The sequence below is a fragment of the Manis pentadactyla genome, chromosome 4 (assembly GCF_030020395.1).
Source record: "Manis pentadactyla isolate mManPen7 chromosome 4, mManPen7.hap1, whole genome shotgun sequence".
NCBI classification, from domain to species: domain Eukaryota; kingdom Metazoa; phylum Chordata; class Mammalia; order Pholidota; family Manidae; genus Manis; species Manis pentadactyla.
The window spans coordinates 29839703-29866948 of NC_080022.1; the positions used below are offsets into that span (position 1 = coordinate 29839703).

At 39.6% G+C, this 27246-nt stretch overlaps 2 protein-coding genes and 1 long non-coding RNA gene across 3 annotated transcripts; 1 reads left to right on the forward strand and 2 right to left on the reverse strand.

The window, feature by feature from the left end:
- Positions 1-403: 403 nt before the first annotated feature.
- RRAGC (Ras related GTP binding C) lies at positions 404-16765 on the reverse strand. Its single transcript, XM_036876621.2, has 7 exons — positions 16366-16765; positions 14452-14655; positions 13270-13469; positions 10300-10414; positions 9191-9333; positions 7072-7220; positions 404-3232 (listed from the first exon to the last, which is right to left on the reverse strand). The coding sequence occupies exons 1-7, from the start codon at positions 16753-16755 to the stop codon at positions 3081-3083; spliced, it is 1353 nt and encodes a 450-aa protein (XP_036732516.1). The 5' UTR covers positions 16756-16765; the 3' UTR covers positions 404-3080.
- Positions 16766-16999: 234 nt separating this feature from the next.
- LOC118907713 (uncharacterized) lies at positions 17000-22194 on the forward strand. The gene is made up of 2 exons (XR_005022925.2): positions 17000-17184; positions 21989-22194. It is a non-coding gene; the product is annotated as an uncharacterized LOC118907713 (long non-coding RNA).
- Positions 19786-26332, reverse strand: MYCBP (MYC binding protein). Its single transcript, XM_036876624.2, has 5 exons — positions 26242-26332; positions 25976-26048; positions 22576-22624; positions 22196-22325; positions 19786-20998 (listed from the first exon to the last, which is right to left on the reverse strand). The coding sequence occupies exons 1-5, from the start codon at positions 26254-26256 to the stop codon at positions 20954-20956; spliced, it is 312 nt and encodes a 103-aa protein (XP_036732519.1). The 5' UTR covers positions 26257-26332; the 3' UTR covers positions 19786-20953.
- Positions 26333-27246: the final 914 nt, after the last annotated feature.

Genomic DNA, 27246 nt, shown 5'->3' on the forward strand with positions numbered 1-27246 from the left:
CTTGTTTCTTTGTACACGCACATATTCAAAATATAGAAGGCAAATTAATGCACCTCACAAATGCCTTCAGCATTCTGCACTGGGCATCATTTGTGCACGTATGTGCATATGTTTAAGAATGTGTGACTGAACAGAAAAGTAGTAGAAAGTGAAAGAGCTAACACCTTGCAGCAAAAAATTGTAAAGGTTTTACGTAACTATCTGTCCAGCTCTCTCCAAGATAGCCTGGTACAGATACACATCCATCATGACGCCAAACATTCAGGCAAACCCTTCTTAAGAGTCTTACAGTTGAACCTTGAGCAACAAAAGGGTTTCAACTACACAGGTCCACTTGTACATGGGTATTTTTTTTCAAGAAATACATTGGAAATTTTTTTGGAGATTTGTGACAATTTGAAAAAACTATCTTTTCTCTAGCTTTATTATAAGAATACAGGATATAAATACATGTAACATACAAAATAGGTGTTAAAACAGCTTTGTTATGGGTAAGGCTTCTGATCAACAGCAGGCTCTTGGCAGTTAAGTTTTGGAGAGTCGAAAGTTATACACCGATTTTCAACTATGCAGTGGTCAGTACCCCAACCCCTGCACTGTTCAAGGGCCAACTGTGTATGATTGTTCTATTGCCTTTGGCCCAAGTTGTCTCTTTTCCTCATTCTCTTTATTTCTATTTCACCATTTTTCACCTTTTCTCTTTAATCATTCCAAGGATTTAGAATTTCCCATAGCAGTAGGAAAAAATACTCCTTGAGCACCACATGCATGGTACAGTCATCTTAAGGTATTATTATCTCCATTTAACCAATGAGAACCTGAGGCTGGAGAGAACGGCAGGCAGCCCTGGGTTGCCAGACCTGAAACACAAGCCCCACTCTGCCTCTAACTAGACCTATGAGCAGGTTGGCCACCCTTGGTTTACCCAGGACAGTGTGAGTTTACACCTATTGCTCTGGCATAATTACTAATGGCATCCCTTCCACTCAAAACAATATCCTGGTTTGGAGTTAAGTTATATGTAATCCCATCTATAACCCTAGCCAAGGCTCTTTTCTCCTCTGGACTTCAGTTTCCATAATTTGAAGAAGGATGCAGAACTAGATAGTATTTTAAGTATTTTAAGAGTTTTTTTTTTTTAATGTTTCTGTGATTTCCACTCTAAGTTTAAAATTGAACTTTGATCATGAAATTAAGACGTTTCAACCTCTACCTCCTTCCACTCTATGAACTAATGAACTTTACTCCAATCAGTTTAGACCCAACCTAAACTATACAAGTGTAACTGATATTTAAGGGTCAATATGAGTATTTCAAGAACTAGAAAAAATGAACAAGCTGGAATTGGTACATATTCTTTATATGATGTTCTACTTATCCCCTTACCCCTTCCTGGCTTGGGTATAATACATCAATTATGCCAGGCCCTAGATAAACCCACTATGAGTAAACTTTGTTGATGTGCACCCACCACAACCAAAAAGTATTTTCACCTGGGCCTTGACCTCCTGCCCTAAGCAGAAATGGGCCAGGAGAGATGTCTGGACACAAGCTAAGAAATCCCTGCATCAACACAGCCGCTGAAGCCGTGAAACACAAGGCATGTTAACGATAAGCAGCAGCAAAAGAAATCGGTCATAAAATGACAGAGGGGAACAACCCAGTGTTGCATCAGCTTACCCTCTCATATCTTAGGCAAGTAAAAAACTGATTTTGGAGTAAATACATTTATTGATACCCATTTTATATAGTTCAATGAAATAATCTATAAATATAAAAGCATTTTACTTTTGGATATCACCATGGTCCATGTAAATACTCAAGTCAGAATCATCTGCAGGAAGCACTCTGAGTCACACTGTTAGGTTTATAGACCTGAATATACATATTTCATTAAACAGTGGCACTTATGTACTCAAGTGGTCCAGTGGCTTTGGAATATATAACTACTGGGTATGTGAAATAAAAATGTGTCAATTTAAATCAACAAGAAGGGTATCAACCATCAACAAAAAGAACAATTATGAATTAATATTCTAGGTGAAGAAAGTACCACAGCTGACACTTGGTGTCAGAATATTGGAGATGAAGAATGTTTAATAACACATGTTGTGGCACCATGTGCTCCCTCCAACTCCCAGTGGACAGTCCACCAGTGCCTTAGGGTCTCTCATGGTCAACAAAACAGCATTTCTTAAAGAATCTAGATAGCTTAGAATAAAAGGTATGTAGCAGCTGGTACCAAGTTTAAAGAAAAGAGAGCTAAATATTTCAATGACATAATGAGTTTTTCCCTCCAGGAGGAGCCTGCAGAAAAGTTTTTTCAAATTCCCTTTTTACATTGATCATGATCATTTATCTATTGTAGGAAAAAGAACCCAGATATCTGGTACCCAAAACACAGGTGCAAAAATTTTCTTCTGTTTGAAAGTTTTTTCCTCAAACACTTCCAAAGGAACTAATGCAGCAGCCACTGTTGAGCCTTGCTCTTGACCTGATGCAGCATAAAATTTCCTCTTTTCTTCAGTAACAAATACAGGAATATCCTTTGCTGCAGTCAGACCATGTGTCTTCTGAGTTAGCAAGCAAATGCATTTAAAAGGTCTTAGGTATGCAATGTCCAAAACTGAAATCTGAGAGGCAGTGTTAGAACCTAAGCAAGGCAGGACTTTGAGAGACTACTCAAATGAAACCCTAAGTGAAGCACATAAAAACTCAGTTCTTGGTATTATTCTCAACTGGTAATTGATGGCAACATTCCCTGTAAGGATGGGTAAGTGGTGTTCTCTCCAGGTCCAAAATATCCCAACTAAAGTAGGACCCCAAATAGGAGAAAGACACACTTGAGTTCTGTGGTCTCTAGAATTCTTTTTTGCATTTTTTAAAAAAAGAAACAGTCGCTTCAGTTGCACACCACTGGTTGAAGGGGTTTCCATCCAAATAAGAAACTCTACCCCTTGACTCTAGTGGGACAGACACCAGATTTCCACAAGCAGCAACTCCCATGTCCTGTAGCATGTGGCATCTGACCCTGGAGTGAAGAGTAAGCTGGCACAGAGCCCTGACCCCTGGAATTCAGGCTAGATGGCGTTCCGTGGGGTGCCATTGTGCGCCAACGCTTTCAGGCTGGGGGCACCAGTCTGGTGACCGCAGCTCCTGTGAGAAGTCACACCCACCTCAAAAACCTCATGAATAGCTTTTCGGAAACAGTGGAAGTTGTAGTCTATTAAACCTGCAAGAGAGAAAAACATCAGGCCTCCTGAATGTCAACTGTTAAATTATCTACTAGGAAACATTTGATGAGAGAAAAAGATAATTAATGTGTATTAAAAAACATGCAGTCAATGAAAAATTCTCTACACTGGAAACACGATAAAGCATATTATTAACACTGCTTACCTCCAGGGCCTAGGAGTGGACAGGATAAATACAGCAATTAGGAAGGTAAATTTGCTAAGAAAATTTACAATGAAATCTAAAGTGAAAGTAAAATACTTTCTGAATTATCAAATTTTCCTTTTACAAGTCTTTGGGGCAGCCAATGAAGAGCTGAAGGAAATAGCTAGAACAATAGTTTGGCAAGCTGCTCAGCAGAGCCCTGGGATTTGGGAGGTAGGCCCAGCTGGCACAGCCTCAGGCAGCCTATACCCTCTCTTCAGGCAAGGTAGGTCCTCTTCATCTATTTCATGAACTGGCATCTAAATAAAACTTTGATCAGTGTTCTATTTTATGACAGAAATAGTTAGCTGCCTACTAAATATCCATTTTCCCCCTTCTTCCTCAAAGACAGAACCCCAATTTTGGATGAGCACAATGGTGCTCAGCTAAAACATTACATTTCCCAGCCATCGTTGCAGTTACATATGGTCATGTGACCAATTCTGGCCACTGAGATAAGCGGAAATGTGCAGGATTTCTGTGAAGTCTCCTTAAAAGGAAGAAGATGTATTCTTTCCTCACTCCTGTTCCTCCTTATTGTCCAGAATATAAATAACATGGCTGGAGGTCCAGGAGTCATTCCAGATCATGAGATAACCTTAAAAATAGAAGCCAGTGCTAAGAATGGCAGAGCAGAAGGAGAAGCACCTATACTCTCGAGTATACTAGGACATAGAGACAGCACATAAGCGATAAATCAAAACAATCTGGTGTCAAACTGATTACAAATATTAAAGAAGTCTGAGGGAATGCCAAAGGCAGGGCAAAAACAGCCAATGAAAGATTCAAGGATGAGGCAGAACTTTGAGGATACAAGCAAATTTTAATTAGGCAAGAAAGAGGGAGCGAAATTACAAGAAAACAGCAGTTGCTGGCAATGAAAACACAGCATGGGTGAAAGGGAAGAAGCTGGTCTGGCTGGAGATACGGGCAGAGAATTTCTAGTAGGAAGTACTGGGAATCAAGTCTGAATAAGTAGATTAGAGACAAATTCAGGGTGTCCTTTAGAGTCAGAAAACAAAAATAAACTACAAAAGAAAAGTTTTTTAAGTTCAACTACATTAAAATTGACTTCTGTGCAAATGTTAAATAAAACTGACAATCAGGGAAACTTGGACACTGGCCAGATATTTGGTGACATTATGAAAACAGTATTAATTTTTCTACACTTACTGGTTTATAATTTTAATTTTTAATTTTCTACACTTGTTAATTTTTTATACCATTATGTTTTCAAAAGAGCACAAACACATAGAGATACCTGCTGAAATCTATACACACAAAATGATTTGATGCCAGAGATCTGCTTCAAAATAATTCAGTGGGGAAAGAACATAAAATAGAGATGAAATAATATTTGCTATGATTTTGATAACTGTTCAATCTAGGTAATGGATAATAAGGGGTTTTCTCTACTTTTTTTGTTTCTCTACAACAAAAGAGTAAAAAATAATAATAAGTAAGGAGATGGTACATTGAGACTCACTGTGCTGGTCTACTTTGGCATATATTTGAAAATTTCTATAACCAAATGTTTTTAAAGTTTTTGAAAATTAAAATGAAAAAACATAAAGAACTCCTAAGAAGCAGAAGATACCAAAAAAATAAAGGTATCTGAGCAGGTAAAGAAGAAATCTGACCTGGCATAAAAAGGTACTCATGAAAGACACTAGCCCTAATTAGTAACTAAATAAGTAAAAATTCAAACCAAATGAGATACCATTTCACACCTACCAGATTGACAGTAATTAAATATTTTAACAATATCAAGCATTAGCAAGGACAGGAAATACAAGAACTCCCACACAGTATTGACAGAGATGAAAAACGGCAAAAAACCACTTTGGAGAACTATCATTAATAAAGTAGAAGATGCATGACCTCTATAAATTCTACTCCTGAATACATGCTCTACATAAATTCTCCACACATACAAAGGCAAACTTATTCATGAATATTTGTTGCAAAACTACTTGTACTCTTAGATAATCTAAATGTTCAGCAACAAGAAATTGTAGTATATACAACCCATGTAGTATCTGGCAGCAAAAATGAATGGACTAGAGCTATAAACTACCAATATGCAGTAACCTCAAAAACAATCTTGAATGAAGAGAAACAAGTGAGTTGTAGACTACTTACACTTTGATATCATTTGCAGAAAGATATAAACTACTCTATATGGTTTAAGTATAGATAGTAGAACAAATCATGTTTGAGAAAAATAAAACACTACATTCAACACAGCAGGAGGGGATTTCAATTGAGAAATACACAGAAAACAAACATGTATTTGCCATGTTTTAGTTCTTAGTTCAAAGGTGAACATATACATTATTGTTTTATCCAAAAATTTTTTGTATAGCTGAAATACTAATAGTAACACATTAATGAAATAATACTAATTCATTCAATACTGATTAATATTAAAAACTCAAGAAGAGCAAGGACTTATTGCAGTCAATAATAGAGGGCTACAGTAGGTCTTTGAATTCTTATAAAATAATGATAAAAGTATTTTCTGAAAACTAGTCTGCCTTTGAAATAAAAGATGATACATACTAAGCCCTCAATACATATGTTGAACACAACCTCAAACCGAATGTTACAACACCTCAGGCCTGGAGGAATGAGGACCTGGACTGGAGTCACTGACAGCGGAAATGGAAAGGAAACCCAAGAAAAAGATCCAAGAAACAAGTAAGACTTGGTGAAAATTCAATGTAAATATTAAAGGAAAAGAATGGAAAGAGGAGAACACAAAGCCCTCTGTGAATGGCCCCTTCAGAAAGGCCACCACACAATTAGCTGACTACAAAATACCTAACCTTGGACACCAGAAAAATTACCAGTCTAACTGGTAACAAAAATAAGATAGCCAGGAGGGTCAAGAAACAACAGGAAAAATATTCCCTAATTTTTGGAAGCATGGACAAGATAACAATCAAATATTTAAGTAACAATGTCTTAGTAATAGCGCCAAACATGGGACTGGAACATGGACCCACATCAGAGCTGGAGATGCGAATCTTTCAATCAACCACATAAAGAAATGAAGCAATGGCTTGGGGGAGCTGACCAGGAGAATGAGTGAAGAGGTAAGCAGAAAGCCTCAGCTTTGAAGAACAGTCTTATCTGAGAAAAAGAAAATATAGTCAGAAGAAGCAGGAGGGTGGTGAGAGAAACAAATATATAAAATAACCTCGGAGAGTTCAGCTTTAGGGAAGTAAAGAGAGAAGAAAACTTCAAGGCAGGAGAGAAAGACAGGGTAGTAAGCTTCAGAAGGCTAAAAAGGCTACAGAATGAGAGAAGGCCACTGAGCATAGCAAGAGGGTAACCTGGTAAATGTTCAAACAATACTCTCAATTAACTTTGGTTTCAGTGGAAGACAACTGCAGGCAGACATGTTTAAAAGGGTCCTAAGTAAGAGAAGCTGGAATAAAAAGCTTGACTTAAAATAAAAGATCAAAAGATGGAAGGATAAAGTCTGGACTACATATGGAAGGCAAGGGACAAAAGTAGTCTGAGCTGATAATCATCTAACACCTGTAGTATTATCTTCTTGTTTTCAAGAACCTAAAAAATTATGACAAAGAACTTAACATAAAAAACAGCTTCTTAAGATACCATTACCTTTTCGTTCAAAACTTTCTTCCCTAAGAATGCAGACCAGTGCCAAAAATTTAGTCACTTCCTTTAAATAAAGGACAGTTGTATTATTCAGTTTGATTATTGCCATAGATTCTTTGTCATAAGCACTTCCACTTCCATCTCCCTTTAACCTGTTTTAAAAGAAAGTATTGTTCATTACAGGTTTCCCAACTAGATATTTTGTCACATTTAATTTGCAAAATGACAAGTCTTTCCACTCAGTTTCCCAAATGTCTTTTATGAATACTGGCTGAAAGACATAATGTAGGGGGGTCACAGGGAAGGCAGTATAGCACAGAAGAGATAAGTAGTGACTCTACAGCATCTCACAACACTGATGGACAGTGACTGCAATGGGGTGTGTGGGGGCGGGGAACTTGATAATATGGGTGAATGTAGTAACCACAATGTTGCTCATGTGAAACCTTCATTAGATTGTATATCAATAATACCTTAATTAAAAATAAAATTAAGAGCATACTGTCTTAAACATATTGTAACAAATTCTCACTTAGGCATAGGGCTCCTAGTCTTTGATGCAATATCCTATACACATTCACACCTGCGTCTTGTTTATCTAGGATGCGTGAAACACAGCAGGCTTCTGATCTTCCCTCACACTAATCTGTACTGACACAGTCTGCAAATAAAGGACCTAAAATATGGAAACCATTAGAGAAAAAGGGGTAAGTATAAAAACTAAAATAAATAGTGTACCAAAGATAATGTGGGAATCCTGATGCTTGCAAAGTGAGCCTTACAGGGTCTGAAAGCTATTTCACTGATTAAACTAGAACTGTCAGAATTATACACAGTCCCCCTTCAAAAAACGTAAATCAAGAGTCAAACAAGCAGCAAATTAAACTATAATAAAGCAAACCAAATTGCATGTATAGGTTGTGTGAGGAACAATGAGATAATGGGTATTTTTCACCTTTATGATGTACTTTTATAATGTGTAATATAGTTTCCAATGTACCTTATATTGAAAATAAACTTTATAACTAAATATTATTTTTAATTATAAAAAATTGATTTATGAAATTTTGATATGTTTACTTTAAAGAAAAAGCAAATGTTCTATTCATTCATTTTTAAAATTAGGGATGGGAACATGAAACTTTACTTATAATAAAAAAAGACAACATCTCATTCTCATTACAAAAAGAATAAAAACAAAGGAGAGCATGTAAATACAAAAGTGAAAAATAGAAATAGAAGACAGGAACAGACAGGTCAGAAATGAATTTTCCTAATTAGAGGCAGCTGGGAAAAGACACCGACAAATGAGGCAGAGAGACCAAAGTAAACGGTAGGGACAGAGATGAAAGAGGGGTTATAGACAGGGTGGAAAAGAGAGGAACATCAAATAAAAGACACAGGTATCAGAAAGCAAAGGTTAGCACCTTGAAGAGCTGATATTGATATATGATGGGAATCAGGGTTATTAGAGGCAACAGAGGTTACTGGCTTTGAAACACCAGTAATTCTCCAAAGTTTTCACCCATCCTCGGGACTATTCTATAAAATCACATCTTTGCTGCCTTTTATAAAATTTCTGTGTAAAGTCTGAATTCAGATAAAGAAGAGTTTACATTTTAGAGATTTATTTTGGAAACTCAGACATATGGGTCAAATTTTAAATGTGTAAGTCCTCCTGCCACCCAAAATTCCAATTTCCTTATTTCTTAACTCTCTGAAAGATTAAGGATTCTTCATTCCACAAAGTCTGAGGTTAAACTATGAACCACTACTTACTTTGTTATTCAGAATGTTTCAAATAAATATAGTTTTTGATCTAGTTAAGTCCCTAAGTGAGAAGACCCAAGGCAAACCCTCCAAATAATGGTGGGAAAAAGTTTCAGTGATAAGTAAATCTGGCATTAGTCACATTTTTTCAATTACTCTTATCCATCCTCTCCAAAGGAGTAAGACCCAGCAGCTCACCAACAGAGAAGTCATGCTCCCAACTGAGCACTAGTCACAACAATTCCACTTCATACAGTACTTGCTAAAGGCCTTAAAAATTAATTCTCCTGAAAAATCAAACTGGTTGCTTCCCACTTGTCTGAGATCTTGGAGAAGTATGTATGTAACTTACCCATATATACAAGATACATCAATTACAACATCAATCATGTCACAGCAAAGTTCATAAGATTGCATATCCACAGGAGAACTATCTGTTGCAATGTAGATTTTGCTGACAACATCAAAGAGGAAAGCTTTTTCAATACCTGAATTCTTGGAAAAACAAAATTGGGGAAGTGTTCAGTTTTTCTTTAAGAATCACAATCTGTAACTTATCAAAGATCTTGAATTACTGATTTACATCCAAGGATATCTTTAAGTATACAACGCAATTACAAAAAATCAAACAGTATTTGGCTGAGAGGTTTCTGTTATCCAATGACAGAAGTGTAATTATTTCTCTGTTCTGATTTAGCGACATAAATGGACCCATCAAATTTGTTTTCTCTTCTTCCTCTTTAACTGAAATGAATTATTTTCTAAGACACCACCAAAAAAATTTTTTAAACCCTCCAAAAATCAAGCTGTGCTATATCCTCAATGATCCTTTCTCATTACAATAATCAATCTCTGATGTGAATGACCTTGCTACCAGAAAGGGTTGACATGGCCATTAGTAAAACATAAAATAATTAGTTTGATGCCAACATGTAGCATAACTCAGAACTGGGATCACTACACACTGAGTCCTTCAATGTAACATCTGGAAAATATATTGGCTAAATGCTATAGGAGGAATAACCTTTTTTTATTAAGCTGAATCCTTAAAATAAGAAATTGAAATATGACACTAAGGTTACAGTTAGCAAGGAAAGGAAAAGATCGATTTTTCAACGTTATCTCCAATAAAGTAGAGATTAAACTGAGTCAAATTCCCAAAACCCTGTCTTTTCCAATTACTACTTCCTTAAGGAAACAGTTATCATAAAGATATTTTTAATTAAGAAAGCATGAGGAAATTTTTCATCAGTTCACTTTAAGACAAAAAGAGTAAATCCTAAGGAAAGAATTCAGAAAATAACTCAAGCCATTTTCTTGATGGTATTTATTTTACAAGTGTATAATTACTCTTTGAGCTTAATTCAGACTAATTCAAGCCATTTTCTGGAGAATATGACAACATAATATATTCAGCAAAAATGTGATCAGAAGCTAGAGTGAATTAAGTATCTCACTTACGGATATAAAGATATTTAATAGGTTTTCCAAAGTTGGCAGTTGTGGAATGAGTTTCTGCACCACCTTACTAAAGGCTTCAAATATTGAATGGTCATAGATACTAGTCAAATAAAAGCTGGAAAACACAATAAAGTTTGGTTAATTTGAAAAATATCTTAAATTCAGTGATAATTATCATAATACATAAAATATATGTTTCTTAACATTTCATTTCAGTAAGTTCAAATAAAGCCTTTTTATCTTGTCTATCATTCCCACCATTCAAGATGACAAATGGAGATTCCCCACCTGGCTTGTAGTTATCCATCCCTTTACTGCATTTAAGCAGAAGGCAATTGAGTTAGTAGTCAAGAAGCATTTTTAGATGCTGAAAACTTGAATATTCACCTAAGTCTTTGCAACCTGATCCAAAAAGCTTGGTTTCTTAAGCCCATAACTGACAAGCACCAAGATAATAACCAACACAAAGCTTAGAGGAAAGAGGTAACACTTATGAAGTAAGAATGTAATTCAGGTCTCTGCTAAAAACTTACTTCCTCAGAAATTCTTTCCAGCCCCCCTACCTAAAATAGTATACCTGTGTTCCCATTGCTTTCTACCTCTTTCCCCTTATTTTTCTTCACAGCACTGCTAAGTACTAAAATTATGTTTATTTATAAGTACTTCTGAACTTATAATGTAAGCTTCATGAGGAAAGAGACTTTTGTCAATCTTGTTTGTAGCTGCAGGCTGACTGTCCTAAACAGTACTCATAAATATGTTTGAATAAACAAATGAATACAACTGATTTAGAATTTATGTAAATAACATAGTATGAAGGACAGAAGCTGGGGCCCTACAGAGAACAGAATAGGAATCTGGTGGCCTAAAAGGATGTATAGTGGAGAAGCAACATCTACAGACACAACAAAGCACACATATAGAAAGCCCTTTAACAACTTCAACAACTACTCTTTCATTCAGGAAGTACATTCTTCATTATACAGTTGTATCCGTGACACATTTATAAATACACACTTCAAGGTCTGAGACACAGAACTGTGCTATCACACAGATGATTTATAAAGGTACTATCAAGGAGCTAACCTAAGAACCTAACCCTATAGAAGATGGGGCCCTACTCTAGACGTTAGAGCAATTAACAGGTGAGGCCAAAGTGAGCCCCCCAAAGGTACAAGGGACAAAGGAACATATTAGCTTTTCCTTTAGGCAAAAAGGTTAGCAACATGAGCTCCTGTAGGGACTGAGTGGCTTGGAGGTGGATGGGGACAGGAAAGCTGCAAGCACAGAAGGCAATCAAATGGAGCCTCATCCATAGGCTAACAATTAATAAAAGCTTAATGCAATATTTTACTGAGATTAATAATGGAGTATTATGCATAACTTTATACCCATAGATCTGACAATTTAAATAAATTCCTTGAAAGATACAAACTGTTAAAACTCTGAGCACAGATAACCTGAATAGTCACTAATCTACTAAAGATACTGAATTTGCAGTTGAAAACCTTCCAGCAAAGAAAACTCCAGGGGCAGAGAATTTGGGAAGGAATAACAAAGGGCCAGAGTGACAACCCCCCACCCCCATGGAGGGTCAAGAGGAGGAGGGAGGTGTGGATTTTTAGGTTATCTTGACTGTGTGATGGTTTCAGGGATTTATGCATGTCAAAAGTCATCAATCCATCAATCGTACACTTTAAACATCTACACTTTACCATATGTCAATTATACCTCCATAAACTGAAAAAGTATAGAGAAGGATGATCCTCTCCCTAAAAAAAATTTTTTTACTGAGGTTGGACCCTGTAAAGAGGTGGGGAAAGGAAACGTACCTACCTTTGGGGTGGGATGCCCTGAAAAGGAACACAGATATGGTGTAAAGAGGATTAGGACTATTCCCATGGGCACTGGAAACACAGGAAAATCATGGCCTAAAATTCATTATTAATAGTGGATTCCAAAAAAAACAAGACTGAGGAATTTCATGGGGAGGCTCTTTCACTCTCTCTTACAAATATTGAATTTTCTTTTAAGTATTAATTACTTATAAATACTTTAAAATTTTAATCCAGGAAAATTAGAGGTCAATGAGACTTTTCTACATGATTTCCTAAACTCAAAGACCTGCAGCCTGAGGCCCTAAGCAAAGTCAGGGTAGGGCTGGGGGTTGGCTTGAGCCTAAAGGGAAGTCATTATAACAAAACAGAGATAAGAAATAGCTACACTTATGTCTCTCCCCTGCTTCCCTTTTAAGCTGTTTATATCATCAAGAGACCATTTTGGGGGGTACTTTTTATTACTGATTTCTACCTATACCACGAAAATAGTAATAGTAAAATCAAGGGATGACTCTTCATACACTTTTAAAATTCAAGTACACAAATCATCGATCCTATCTAGTAGTAATGATTTAATATTCAATTAGCAGCCCTTAGCAGATTGGATAAACTCACTTAACTCAAACTTCAGAGATTCATAACAACTGAAGTGTTTTTCAAAACATAAATATGATACGTTAGCATCCAGACTTGAAAGCATACCCTCTTTAGAAGACTCTCTTCCTACTGAGAAAAATACTGTGAAGATTCAAGTTACCAAGTTTTACAACAAATGTGAGAGTCCTTCTACTGAGGCAAGAAGAAAAAAAATGATGAAACCAAGAGAGGGGAGTCCCAAAGCAGATTTATGCCATGAAGAAACAGCCTGACTCCAGTCTCTTGAGATGAATTTGCAAAGGCACCAACAGAACACTTCACATGACTTCAACCTCCCAGAAAATGCAAAATAGGGAGAGTAACTTCTCAATAACATCAGGCTCCCAAAATTGCTTAAATTCAACAAAGAGATGAAAACCATTATAGATCTGGGAAAGGTATACCAGACATAGAAAGCTAGGTGTCTGAAATGACAGAGATGGGAATACATTTACACATTTTTCAGGGCTCTCATATCAAACACACATGTTGTTACCTAAGGTGGAGTTTTTCTAGCCCAGCATCTGCAAGGTCATCATTGGCCCTTTGATGAATGTCCCTCTGAGTTTCTATTTTGTGATCATCAGACAGACCATCAACTTTGTGAATAAAAACCTCAAAATTCATGTCTGGGTTAACTTTGTAGGCTTTAGAAACAGTAATGTGAAGTCTTGTTAAAGCCTCCATGTAGTCATCCTGTAAGTTAGAACAAAATACCTTTTTTTTTAATCTTACAAAAGTAATGAGTTAAGAAAGCCTCAAACCACCTCTTTCCCCAACCACAAAAAACATACTATCCTAATTACTCATAATTACTCAAAACATTTAAATATATTAACTTATACCACTAAGCAGATCTTCAGTCTCTCAAGAAAAAACATTCAATTACCAAGGTAATGCTTGTAATAGATAATATAAAGAAACGAAAAAGGAAATGGGGATTTCTTCTCAATAGAATTTTTTTTAACATAATCCCAGCTCTGCCATTTCTTAGATGTGTGACTTTAAGCAGGTTGCTTCAACTCTGTGATCTCAGTTTACTCATCCGTAAAACTAGAATTACAGTACTTACCTCACAGTATGGTGAAGAATAAACAACATAAGACCATATATGTGAAAGCACCCATTACAGAGCCTGTCATTCAGAAAGCATTCCTAACTAATGTTTAGGCTTATAAAAAGTAAGCTTCTTAAGGATAAGGACATGTCCTATTCATTCGAATGCCTGCCACACACTAGGCCCTCAATAAAGGCTTGTTGGGCTAAACTCAATTTGGACAACTAAGGAAACTATGCACTTTAATATTTACTGACTCAGTTCTCATATTCCTCCTTATATTATGGGCACTGATGAGCTCTTTTCAGTGAGTGACTTCACTATTGTCACAGTTCAAAATGTACAGCAATATCTACTATTAAGAAATAAAAGTGGAAAGCTACTTACTAGGTAGTACTCAAGGCTATAAACTCTATTTCCTAATCATCCGATATACTGTACCTGCACAATGGCACGCCTACTCCCAACGCACCTCTACAGCTGCATCTCCTACCCTACTACAGAATCTACCTGCAAAGAAACAGCAGCAAGAAGCACATGACAAAAAGGTAAACACCTCTCCTTTGTGTCTGTATGTTTTACTACCAAAGAAGAGAAGTAAACACCATTATTCCTAACTACCTGTGCATCAATGACATATATCAATGCTCCCGTTCCCCTGAAGATCATCTCGTAGTCAAAAGTTGGGTCAAAAAAGTCCATTTGCCCAGGAAAATCCCATATCTGGAAATTCACAAAGGAGCTATTGGAAATGTCATCTTTATAAATCTTGTTGGTACTTTCCAAAAAGAGAGTCTCGTTGGGTGACATTTTATGAAACACCACCTGTTAAAAGAAAGACGACAATGTTATGACTGTTCAACTCTGTATTTAAAGCTCAATATTCCACCCTGAATTAACGTAATTTAAAGAATTCTATCCTATAGCAAAAATTTTCAAGGAAGTCCAAAGTGAATGGTGCACCCATCCGCTATCCTTTTTAAAGTAAAAAGTACTCACAGTCCTTTTACTTGTGACAGAAAAGAAGACACCAATTACCTCCCATTAAGCCTATCTTGGGGCTGAAACTTTCCTATTTCCTCTGTGCCATATTCAGTACTAAGAGTAGCACTGTCTTTCACCTCTGCTGATTTTTTTCTGTTAGACTGTGCTAATTCTACCAAAACCTATCTGCTTTAAGATGACAAAAGCTTATAAGGTTTACAAAGTTTTGTTCATTGATAATTTATTGGAATGCCTACATCAGGCTCTGAGGAATAATTAGAAATAAACCTGACTAGACTCTGCCCTCAGTCTGCAATCTTGTGGAAAAAATAAAGCAAACACGGTAATTATACTGAATTACAAGTAGAAAGTGATTTATGGCAGAGGGTGAAAAGTTGACTGGGAAAAAGCCAGCTCCCGTGAGAAATGGTAAAGGCAATTGTTAAGAATCACGATAACCACAATCCACACAATTCTAACGTAAAACTCATTTGCCTCTCAATGTTACTTTCTAGAAAGGAAAAATGGATAGTTACTCCCAAAGTTTAGTCAGTGAGTAACAAGTGAAAATAATTAAAATCAACTTGCTAAAAGCCAACCATAAATGTACTCAAATTGTTCTGTAAAGGTGAAAAATAAGACAAATAAAATACAATAAACCAGTAAATTCAGAAGAAGGTTACTTTTTTAAAAACGTCATGTTTACAAAATATCAGAGATTAATTTTGGATAGACCTTTGCAACAGGGTGGAAAGGGCAAAAGACTGGGTATCTGGCGTTTCACTGTAAGGGGGATGGCTCATAGGGGAGGTCAACTTTTCCTCTATTTCCCCCTTACTAAGAAGTGTGTACTCCTCCATTCGTTCCTGACAGACCAGAAGTGAAAAATGGACTGACACAGATCTGCAAATATTCTGATGGTCTCAAAAGATTTTTGCAACCATACACATACAGGGAGATTATCACCAGCAATTATACTCACCACGCCACAAGTACTAAAATAGGTGGACTAACAATTCTCAGTAATTCTCAATAATGTTTCTGCAACGTCTCCTTCGTACTACTAACAAGAGCACGTATTAAAATGGCCAGTGACTTAAGTCACAACTCTGACGCTGCTCCCTGGGGCTCACCTGGGAAGCCCTGCAATCTCAGGTCACCTCAATGAAGAGAAATGCACACAAACCCGGCAGGAAAGGAGTCCGTAAATTCTCCAAATTAGAGCTGAAGAGTACGTCTCAGTTTCGTAAAAGGCCCAGGAGCTGGGTCTCAGGAGGCGAAGGTCCCGGGCGGTACCATCCGCACCTGCCTCCCTCCAGCCAGTTTCGCCTTCGGGGACCCACCCGGCCTCAGCTGACTGGGGCGTGGACTCCGAGGCCAGGGTCCTCGTGCTGGCCCGCCTCTGGCACAGCTCCCCGCAGAAGAGGAGAAAACGCGGGGAACTGCCCTGCCCGCCAGCCTGGGCCGCCGCCCTCCTCGGGGGCCTCCCGCACCAGGCGGCCACCCGAGCCCCCGGGGATGGCCGGGGACGCCCGGCGCGGCCCCACTCACCTTCTGGATGGAGGACTTGCCGCTGCGCCGGAGCCCCATGAGCAGAATCCTCGGCTTGGAGCTGTCAGCGCCCCCCGGGCCACAGCCTCCGCCGGCCCCCGCCCCAACCCCGCCGCCTGAGGCTGCCGCCTCCTCTTCTTCCTCCTCCACGCCGTAGCCGAAGTCTTTCGGGAACGAATCCGCCGCACCGTAACTGCCAGCGAGGGGCGTCTCCTCCGCCCCGTACTGCAGGGACATGGTGTCGGAGCTGCCGCCGCCCGAGCCCTGACAGGCCAGGCCAGGCGAGGCCAAGCCAAGCCAGGCCGCCGCCTCCCCAATCCGCCGCCGCCGCAGCCGCCCCCCGGCAGCCGCCAGCGCCTTACGGCCCGCCCCCTGGAGACACGCTCTCATAGGCTCCGCGCCGAGACACAGCCTCTCATTGGTCACTCCAGCTGCCACTCGGGAGCAGCAAGGTAGGTGGTGCACGTCACGTGCCCGAAATCACCTGACTCGGAGCCATAGAAGGGGGGGAGGAGTCACGAGGAGGGGAGCCGGGCCGAGCCGGGCCGAGCCCTCTGCCCTCCGCCCAGCCCGCACCTCTGTCCTGCCCAGCCGCGGGCATTGCTCCTCGCCGCGCCCCTTCCTTCTCGGAGCTCCAGAGGCCATCGCAATGGGAGATCCTCTCTGGGCATTCGGGGAAAGAGCTATCCTACAATTATACTCGCCCAACCAATACTTACTGATGCCCGCGACGTAGTGAGGGACAAAGCACAAAACTGGAACCACCTTGTACCCTGCCTGCCTTCAAGTCCTTCGAAGATTAAGAGATCGGACTTCTCCGTAAGTAGCCTCCGTACGAGATACGAAGTAGGAAGGTCAAAGGTACGGATAGATAACAATGCTCGAGAGTTAGGAAGGTGAGGAAGTCTCCCAGAAGTTGGTGTCTGAGCAGGTCTAGATGGATATGGTTAGGATATGGAGGAGGAACAGACCGGAGTGAGGGCGAAGCCTCAACCAAGGCAGTCATGGGTGTAATACAGTTTGTACCAGCAGGAAGGAGGGAGGACCTTGAGAGGAAAGCAAATGCAACCAAGCTAGAACGTCTCTCTTTCTTAGGAAAAATCACTGCCACTAGTGAATACTCCTGCCACTTTAAACTCAGCAGAACTCAGTTTACCCTCCCATCTGGTCAGTCTACTGCTCCAGTAATTCCAACACCCTCATCCCCATAGAACATTTAATTTTCTGTGACCTTCAGATCAGTGACCAAAGAAATAATGAAAGCAAACCAAGGCAAATGCTTGTCACCAAATATGTTCGAGAAAGCTAAAGGCATTTTCACTCAGAACTGTTGGGTTTTAGAACTGGAAATGTGACAAAAGAGGCTCCTCCCCTTAAAGCTGCAGTGGTCGTGGTGGTAGTGGTGGGTGATGGTACTGGTCTTCCAAGGAAACGAACTTCCAGATGATGAAGGGAATGCATGTTTATGCAAGTCTTGGTGCTGGTTATGTCTGATCTGTAACTTTACAGTAGGACACATCTGTAGAGGTCATCTAGCCCAATCTCTCACCTAAAGAGAATCCACCCTACAGCATCTCTGATAGACAGTATATATACACTTCAGTAGTTTCAAGGGAAGAGAGCTCATGCTATCAAAAGGCAGCCAATTCCATCGTGTTAAACTGTTTAAAGGTTTGTTGTTCAGGCCAAAAATCACACTCCCTGGAGAATATGGAACACAGAAGTAGTCTTCATCATTTTCACGACAGCCCTTCAAATACTAGATTGCAGTGTTCACTACCCACTAAGTCTTCTCTGGTCCACCTTAAACATACTGTTTCTTCAATCATTCCTTCTACACCCAAGCCCAACAGAACTGTGATAGAAATGTTCTACATCTGTACTGTTCAATAGCAGCCAATGTGGACTGAGCACTTTAAGTGTTGCTATGTGTGACTGAGGAAGGGCACATATGGGACAGCACGGCTTTGTATTTTCAAATGCCCTCTCCCTATTGGTCACTCTCCTTTATATGCATTTAAGCTTGTTAATAGCCATTAAATGTCGGGCATGTACAATGAATACTACTAACCAATACAGCCTTCAGGATGACTGTTTAGCACCTGGACATGTCAGTTGATCCTTTGCCAAATGGAATTATTTTTGGAATATCCATAGGGTTTAAATGGTTCACACTGATCATCACTGGAACTAGTACTTTGTCAATAATTCTAATGCCTAAACTTCTGTAACTTCATGCTTTAACATAAATGTAAGACTTGATATTTCAACTTTTTGGCATAGGCCCAGAAGTTTGGGTACTCCAAGTTGTTCATCACTTTCAAGCTCATGTCAATATAGTCTACCAACCAGCCCTTCCAACCACTTACAGATTTGGCATTACTACTAGCTGACCCATATGTAGATCTTTACAATTTACAAGATACTTTTCATCCATAATATTTAATTTGACCCTTACAACAATCTTGTGAGGTAGACAAGATAGGACATCTACACTTTTATAGATAAGGCAGTAGAAGCACAGTAGGAACTGATTGGATGGGATCTTTTTTCAAATCCACTGGGCATCTCTTGTATACTATCTTCATCCAAATCCTTGATAGAAATGTTGAGGAGGATCTTGAGGGCAGGCTAACCCTGAATTCTTAAATTGCACTGACTGGTACAGCAGTTTAAGCAGGTCAGTTTGCCTGAAAAGTGCAATTATCCAACCCACAGGTTGCCATTCTGTCAAAAAGGATGGTTCAAGAGACAGTCACCTGACATACCTAAAATATTAATACTAGTCCCATGGGAAGAAAGCAAATGAGTTGGCTGCCAGAAAAAAATTCTACTTGTCTGCAACTGCTTAAAGCCAAGTCTCCCTCTCTTCCAAAACCCCCATGGGATTAATGTTTTATTATTTTTATGGTTCTTAGCGCATCCTATCCCACATTGTAATTGCATGTATACATGTCTTATAACTAACTTCAGGTCATTCATGTGTGAACACCAGCATTCAGCCTACTGCTGTCTATGTAGGAGGCACTCAAATTGGTAAAAGATAAACCAATTCAAGGGAATTTTCTTCCAGCAGTATCTGGTCCATCTCCAAAAACAAACTTGTGACCAGAAGAGGCACACAAACCATTGCCACATTCCTGCCAACACAAATGATTAAAATGCCCTTATTATAAGCTTGGTCACAGTTTCCAGCAGGTGCTAAGGCTTTTGCTAGTTAAGCCAGCTTTCATTGCATCATTTTGTTTTCTATGTGTGTTATGACCAAATAAAGACAGGTTCTCTAACAACAGGGATAGAATTACATGAAATAGGACTAATACTTAATAACGTCAGTCAATCAAAAGGGAAAGTAAGTGATCAATAAAACAAAACATCTGACTGTAGGTCTTCCAAAAGAAAGGAAAAAGGACTAACAAACAAGAATATAATGCTTTACCATTTACAAATCTTTCACATACATTCCGTTCGACCCTCACAACAACCCTGTGAGGTAGGCAGCACAGATGTTATTCTTCTCATATAACGGATGAGGAAAGTGAATCTCAGAGCAATTAACTGTTGTGCCCAAGGTACTACAGTTAGTAATAATTTGTATTAATATCAGTCTTTGGCCTAAAAATTCAGCACCCAATCTCTCCTCATACTTGCCCTACCTACTTCACAGGGATATTGAAGATAAAATGAATTCAAGGCTAGAAAAATACTTTGAGAGAGGAAAGCACTATATAATTATACCCGCAAACTATAATTTTTCACAGTACATGGCTCATTCCCCTTCTCATCCCAGCTTGTACATGAACCCAAAATTTTATATTGCTTCTGTTCTGTGCTCAACAAAGCAACTAGGTAAGGCAGGGGAACAGTGTGATCCTGTTTAAAGTTACATAAATTACAATCAGGGTAACTGCTATTTTAACAAATAGAAAAATGACACAGCAAGGCCCACGTGCAGCTAGACCCACTGAGGCACAGAGCAAAGCAAGGAAACACTAGACAGGGCATGATTGCATAGAAGGAAACGTGGTGTCAGAGTCCGCACTGGCACGCACACAGTTATCTAAGGCAAAGTGGTGGCAAAGAAGAGTTATTTCTTCCACATTATATAAACAAGAGCAGAAGATTCATGGGAACCCATGCAAAAGCATCTTATGTCACACAGATCTCTCCAACTGCCTACAGACTATAAATAGTGTCACCTTCATTTTAAAGAATGACTGTACCTGTGCTCCTATCCTGAACTAAAACCAAGGAATAGCTCCATGCTAAATTTCCTTAGCTAAAATACAACCAGTTCCTTAATCCTATAATAGACAGAATATCTTTAAAGGTAATGAGTTAGATGGCTGTGTTTAGATTTTTTTTCAGAATTCACTTTGGATTCTTCTGCTTTTAAGACCCAAAGAAAGTTATATTGAGTTTTTATTGGTGATTCTAAGTATATGTGTTCATAACAGTTAAAGTGTGACAGATGAATTTAACATATTAAAAGTTCTATAGCATGTGTTCAGAAAAGATTATATACACTATACAAACTATTCAAGTCATACAAAACCATTTTTCAGTGTCTTTTCAACTGAGAAGAATCCTATTCAGCACGCTTCTCCTCCTGAGGTGGTTCATACTGAGTAAGCTATAGGGCAAAGACAGAGGAGTTTAGGTGTAGTTTATTCTAATTGGGTAAAAAACTTAATAGTAACAAAACAATTATATTACTGAATCAGTAAGTTTTTATTAATATACTATCCTTTTTAAATATCCAATGATTTAAGATTTAATACAATCAAATTTAATGAAAGCTGTTTTATATAAACCTTTAACTAACTGGGAGACCACAATTTAATTTCAATTCATGAGTGCATTGCTCAAATACTTGGTATGCAATAATCTATATTTTCCCAAAGATGTTGTGGCTTATAAGATACTTTCTTCCTCTCCACCAAAAGTTTACTGAACTTTCTCCTAAAAAGAACTATATGACATAAATTAATCTAGCCAACGAAGAGCAGCTACTGTCTTTGACTCACAAGGTGCCAAAGGGTTAACTGGTGTTTGCACACTGTGAAATCTTGGGAGAATTTAAGATGCTCTGTTTTCCTTTACGCTAAGCTGTGGTTCCCTGGAAGAACACTAGGCTAAGATTTAAGTTGTTCCATTTAGCTGTCAGATTCAAGTATCTAATTAGACTTCACAGTGCTTTAGTTTCCTCACCTATGAAATTGATGTGTACTTATTTCATTTATCTCACAAAGTTGTTGAGAAGATAAAACACATTATGAGAAATGCCTAGAGTAATGTAAAATGCATTATGTGATTTAGAATGTGGTAAAACCTCAAAGACTTAGAATTGAGTAATTTGAAGTTTATGAAAATTTTCACAGTTTAAACAGGAAAAACTTCAGCACAAAATTAAGTGCAAATGAATTTACAAAAGTATATTAACATATTACAGAGCCACCACATATGACTAGGCAGATCATGTACTGCACAACTCTTAAGAGGTGCCATTCACAAAACAATGGCCCTAAATTGATGTACTTAATACAACTGCCTAATACTCTCAGAAATCTCCATTTACTTATAAGGAGCATTAATCAATATTCTCATCTTTCTGTTGATGCAGGTTCCCAGGAACCTCTTCTTGACCACACTTTGCTTGTCCTATTTAGTTTGTCTGTGGTTTTCTACATAAGGCATCAGTTCAGCCTTGGATGAATTGAGATTGATACTCAGCCTCCTCCCTCCCCTGCTGTCCATTTTAGTGACATTTTGATCATATAATTATTAAAGGTGAAATTATTTTTAATATGTATTCTTCTTAAAATTTTACCTTAGCTTTCAGTATTTTATTTTCTTCTACAATGGCTTCATATTTCTCTTTCATTTCTGCCAACTCTAGGCGAAGCAGCTCTATTTCTGGATTTTCTGGGATTGCAGCTCCTAAGTGATGCTTTAAAAAACTAGTATTAAAGTTAAGAATTTACTTGAACTAGATGGAACTAATAAACTAGCCCAGAGTAGAATCATTGTCTCTGATCGTAGTTACCCCACCTTCTGCCAATATTTGCCCAGAGATCACCATCCAAAAACTAAAACAAAAAAGTAACTTTTTCAATAATCAGAAGTATTTTTGAAGGTTATTATCTGTGTGAAAAAAATTAAGAGTTCCAAAAATAAAGCCTTTTTTGTCTTGAAAGATGAAAAGGATACTCCAAAGCACTATTAGGTTTCTCTGGTTCTTCGTATAAGGCTACCAATACTGCAAAGCAAAAAGCAAAAAAAGCAACAATTAAAGTTGAATGACTGAAATGTCCCATAAACACCAATAAATATTAAGTGCCTTTTATATGCCAAGCATATTACTAGGACTGACCGTATGTACCATGGTGAACAAGACAGACAAGGTCCCTGCACTCAGTGAACTTCAGTCCAGTGCAAAAGATAAACAAGGCACTAGACCAGAAAAGGTACGGTATCAAGTAGCAATACAAGGTAATGGTTACAAGAGCACACTGAAGAACATTTAACTCAGCCTATGGCACCAGTGAAGGCTTCCTAAAGGAAGAGAAATAAGACCAAAACCTAGGCAATGAGGGTTGCAGATAATATGGGAAGGCTGGGGTGGAGGGTGGTGTGGAGAGAACATACTGAGGCACTGAAGATGCAAGCGTGGCTAGATGGAGTTGTGAACAATGTGGCAGGAAAAGGAGCTGGAAAGGGGGTTAGGGGCAGGCCAGGGAGATCCTGCAGGTCTGGTTGGACTTGGACCCTAAGAACAGGAATATAATTAAACGGATTTACACAGGAGAGTGGCAGGATCACCCTTGACTGCTGGGTGGAAGGTGGAGAGTGGGGCAAGGATAAAGGCATAAAGAACTGTTAAGAGGCTGAGGTAGTAATCCAGTTGAAAAAGACAGTGACCTGCACTAGAGTGGTAGGTGAAAGCAAAGTAAATAAATTTGAGAAAAATATTTGGAGAGAATCCACAGGGCTGGTGGTAATTACTGGAAGAAGGTTTGAATTCAAAATGTTCTTCAAGAATGAAGTTTAATATACAGTATGCTAAATAACCACCAACCAAAAACTCCACCAGTAATCAACATGTTCAAATGAACATTAAAATATATACTCTAGTGGCTTCATATGCAAAAATCTCATGTAAGCACTACCTTAACTCATCTTATATTGAACAAATTCCTCCTAGGATTTATGACTTAGACAAAAATCCCTCCATAAACTAGTTTTTTTGTGTGTGTGTGTGCATGAAAAATGCCCTTTGAAAAATCTGGTAAAAGCCAAAAAATACAACAAAAAATGTGCATATCTAGACTCCTGTTGTAAACCAACTTCCACTGCTCCCCTTTTATTTTTTAGAGTTTTAACAACTCAACAAAATAATATTGACTATCAAAAAAGTCAAACGGGAAACTACTTTTAACAACTTACGCTGAGTTCTGAGTTACTTTTCTCTCTAAAATATTACAGAACTATTTTTATATCGGTGTATTTATATCACCTCTACTTTCCTCCTCCACTCCCTCCTTTCAGTATGATACTCTTTAATTCCTCTATTACCTTTTTCTTTATATACTCAAACCTTTCTTCTTCCATTAATTTCCACTGATGTCTACTGAATCCTAATTTTGTAAGACATGAATACTCTTATCCTTTCTTTCTTTTCTTTCCCAACCCCACCAACCCCCATTTCTTTCAGCTTCTAAATTTCTGTCAGAGGTTCTTACAAGGTTGATCATTACAGAACATAATGTAAATGTTAACTTTCTTGTGCTTTTCTATAGATGAAATATATATCCTTTTCATCAGACAAGATCTCTATACCCAATGTTTCCCTTTTTGCCTTAGCAGCCAGGATTTTTAGCGGTTGATGTAGTACTCAAAATAACTAAAATGCTGCTGCTTCTATCTTTAGCCATCAAGTGTTTCGATGTTAGAGGAGTTTCAAATCCTCTTGGAAATAAGCTAGATAAAAATTATAAATTAAATCTGTATAAAGTACCTGTGTTTCAAGCTGATGATAAAGCTTTAAATAGGTCACATCAGCACACACTACATTATCGGATGTTATTTAGGGAGATTGGAAGTCTAGGGAGATTGAGGGGTTAGATACCAGTACGTGTGAGCAAACTAAAAGAAGTGTCCAGTGGCTTCTGCTCTCTCATGAAGGAAAATCCTGGTACAAGGCTGTATTGTACATCTTCAGTTACCTCCCACAACAGTCACTTGTCTACCTTTTATCATTCTCTTTCACTCACTCCATTCAGCCACTCTGGCCTCATTACACTTCCTGGAACTCTTGCCATCACATTTCATTGAGGTCTTTCCTCAAATGTTATTTCTTAAAAGAGGCTTTCCCCCAACTCCCCTATATAAAATGACACACCTGACCATCTGCTCTTTATCTCCTTACTTTTCTGTTTTTATTAACACTTACCACTAGCTGACACTGTGTATTTGTTATCTGTCTCCGCCAACTAGGATATAAACTCATTTAAAGTATCCCCAGTGCCCAAAACAGAGACCTGAATAAAACGGTTAAATAAGTGAAAGAAATGAACTTGGGGAGTTTTTTGAGGGGAGGGAGAGTTAGTGAAATTCCAAGCACCTGTGGCAATTCCAGAGAGGACAGAGCACAGCACTTTCATTGAGTAATCCCTTAAGGTAGGTAGCAATTCAAAATTACCCGTTCATGCTTTGGAATTAAATTCCCAGCTTTCTGCTATGACCCCAGAGTTGTTATTCTCCCAGAACATTCTCCCAACCTTTGCTTCTGGCCAAAGAGCAGTTACAATTTCCCAAACACTTCTCTTTTGGACCCAAACTGTCAGACCTGCCACTTCTATACCCTTGAAAGTCCTAGCCAATGAGTTGAGTGATTCACATTATTGCTGAGCTAATGAAATAAGCTGATACCCAACTGTCTTAGAACCCTCAAGTTTCAAGCCCCTTACTTATCTTAGATATTGAACCCCGGAGTAAAAGACAAAATCTAACAACTTCCATTTTAAAAACTGAAAACAATATAACCAGTTTGGTATGCCCTCAGGCTCTTTAAAACTGTAATTCTACTTAAATTATGAAATCTGTACCAAGTAGGAATTTTCAAACGGGAGATCGAAAAGTCACAGCCAAACTATGAATCGCCTACTTTGGTGATTAGGCTCACTTTGGTACTTCATAGCCCACTTTCAAATCGTAATTTTCCCACCTGCCCTTTGCTCGAAGGTAAATGTTTCTTTACACGATTTTGAGGGCTGTAATGAAGGGAGGAATTGGGATCGCAAAGTGTCTGGCAAACAGGCCCGCGTAACGTCTGCCCGAAGCAAAGCAGCGGAAGTTGGAGGGACTTCGCAACAGCTGCAGGAGTTTCACTCCCCGTCCGGAGAGCGGCAGCGTGAGCGAGGCTACCCGACCCGGGCGGCGTACGGCTGGCCCACAGGCGACGGTTCCCGCCGAACACCGAGGCCCCACCTCGCTGGACCCTGGACGGGTCCCACCTGTTCCCCCTTCTCCCCACGCCACAGCCCGTCAGGGGGGCAGCGCCGAAGAGCACGACGAGGGCACAAGGAACACTCTCCTAGCTAATGCTCACCCTTGGTCAACGTGTCCAGCACCCCCGACTTCTCCAAGTACCTCCGGAACTGCTCGCGCTTCGAATCGGCAGCCTGAGGAGACACGGCGGGTCAGGGGCCGAAGCCCGGGGGCCAGAGCAGGGAGGAGGAGGGAGACCGGCAACCCCGCCTCCGCCTCGCTACCTCAGGCCCCCAAAACCTGCGCGAGTGCCCCCGCTCTCACCCGAAGCCGACCAGCAGCCGGCTACCACCCGCACGCACCCAGCCACGCCGCGCCCCCCCTCACTTTGTAATGGGCCATAGCGACAGCGGCAGCGGCGTAGCTGGCGCCGAAGACCGTGGCTGGCAGCTCTGAGCAGCAGTGCACACGCGCGGAAGGGCGCATGCGCATGCGCATCTGCGAACTACGGGCTGGGATCGCCGGGGCGTGGCCTGTGTTCATGGCGACTAGGACGCTCTGAAATCCCCTTGGCAAGCTTAGCCGAGGGAGGCTGCGTACTCACGCCTCTCTAGCTCTAGGAACGTGCCTCTCCTTCCTCTTCCGGTCCCCGCAGCAAAGCGGTTGCTAAGTGAAGGGCGAGATTTAGGGAACTCCGTACCACGGTCCAGGTGGGCCCAAAGGTGGGCGTGGTGCCAGGGGGCGAGGCCTGCGGGGCCCGGGAGCAACCCGACTACTGAGTGGGAAGGATCTCCCGACACCGGTAGTGGGTGGCTCTGTCTCAACCTGACCTCGGAAGCTTCGGTGGACCTGCGGGTGCTGCTGCTGGCTTCTTGGCGCTCGTGCTGGACGGCGGGCGACCCTCGGATTTACAATGCCTTGAGAAGAGCGTTTGGAATTATATGTTTCGGCTCTAGCTTTTACTTTTGGAGTCCCCTTGTTTTGTGGCCGACTTGATGTGGGCCTCTGGAGGGCAGTAACATACTAATAGCCAACGCTTTTGAGTGCTTACTGTATGCCAGGTACTGTACTAAACACAGTGTACCACACTATCCCTGTAAGGTAGGCAATGTCAGTAGTGGCGAGGCTAGATAACCAGTGAGTAGTACAGCCAAGACTCCCAACTGGGCGGTGAATTACGGTGCTGTAAAGCCACCAGTCTTTATATAAAGATTTTATTTACTAGATAGCAACATTATGATTATACTCAAAATACATAAGCTAAGTGCCAGGAGCAAACAATTTAACCAGAAATAAAAACTCAATAATTAAAAGGTGGAATTATATAGAACAAGAACAATCTCCTTAAGGCTGTGCTCACTTCAAAGAGAAAAACCTGGTTTCAAACCATTT

Bases quoted from the DNA above. Each gene is read 5' to 3' on its own strand.
- RRAGC (XM_036876621.2), bottom strand. From the start codon at position 16,755: ATGAGAGCGTGTCTCCAGGGGGCGGGCCGTAAGGCGCTGGCGGCTGCC. The intron at 14,656-16,365 runs GTGAGTGGGGCC...TTCTTTTAACAG, and splicing joins GCAAGTCCTCCATCCAGAAG to GTGGTGTTTCATAAAATGTC. The intron at 13,470-14,451 runs GTAGTTAGGAAT...TCTAACTTACAG, and splicing joins TATATGTCATTGATGCACAG to GATGACTACATGGAGGCTTT.
- MYCBP (XM_036876624.2), bottom strand. The intron at 22,625-25,975 runs GTGAGCATTAGC...TTTGCTTTGCAG, and splicing joins GCTGGACACGTTGACCAAGG to TATTGGTAGCCTTATACGAA. The intron at 20,999-22,195 runs GTAAAATTTTAA...TTTGCCCTATAG, and splicing joins ATAAAATACTGAAAGCTAAG to CTTACTCAGTATGAACCACC.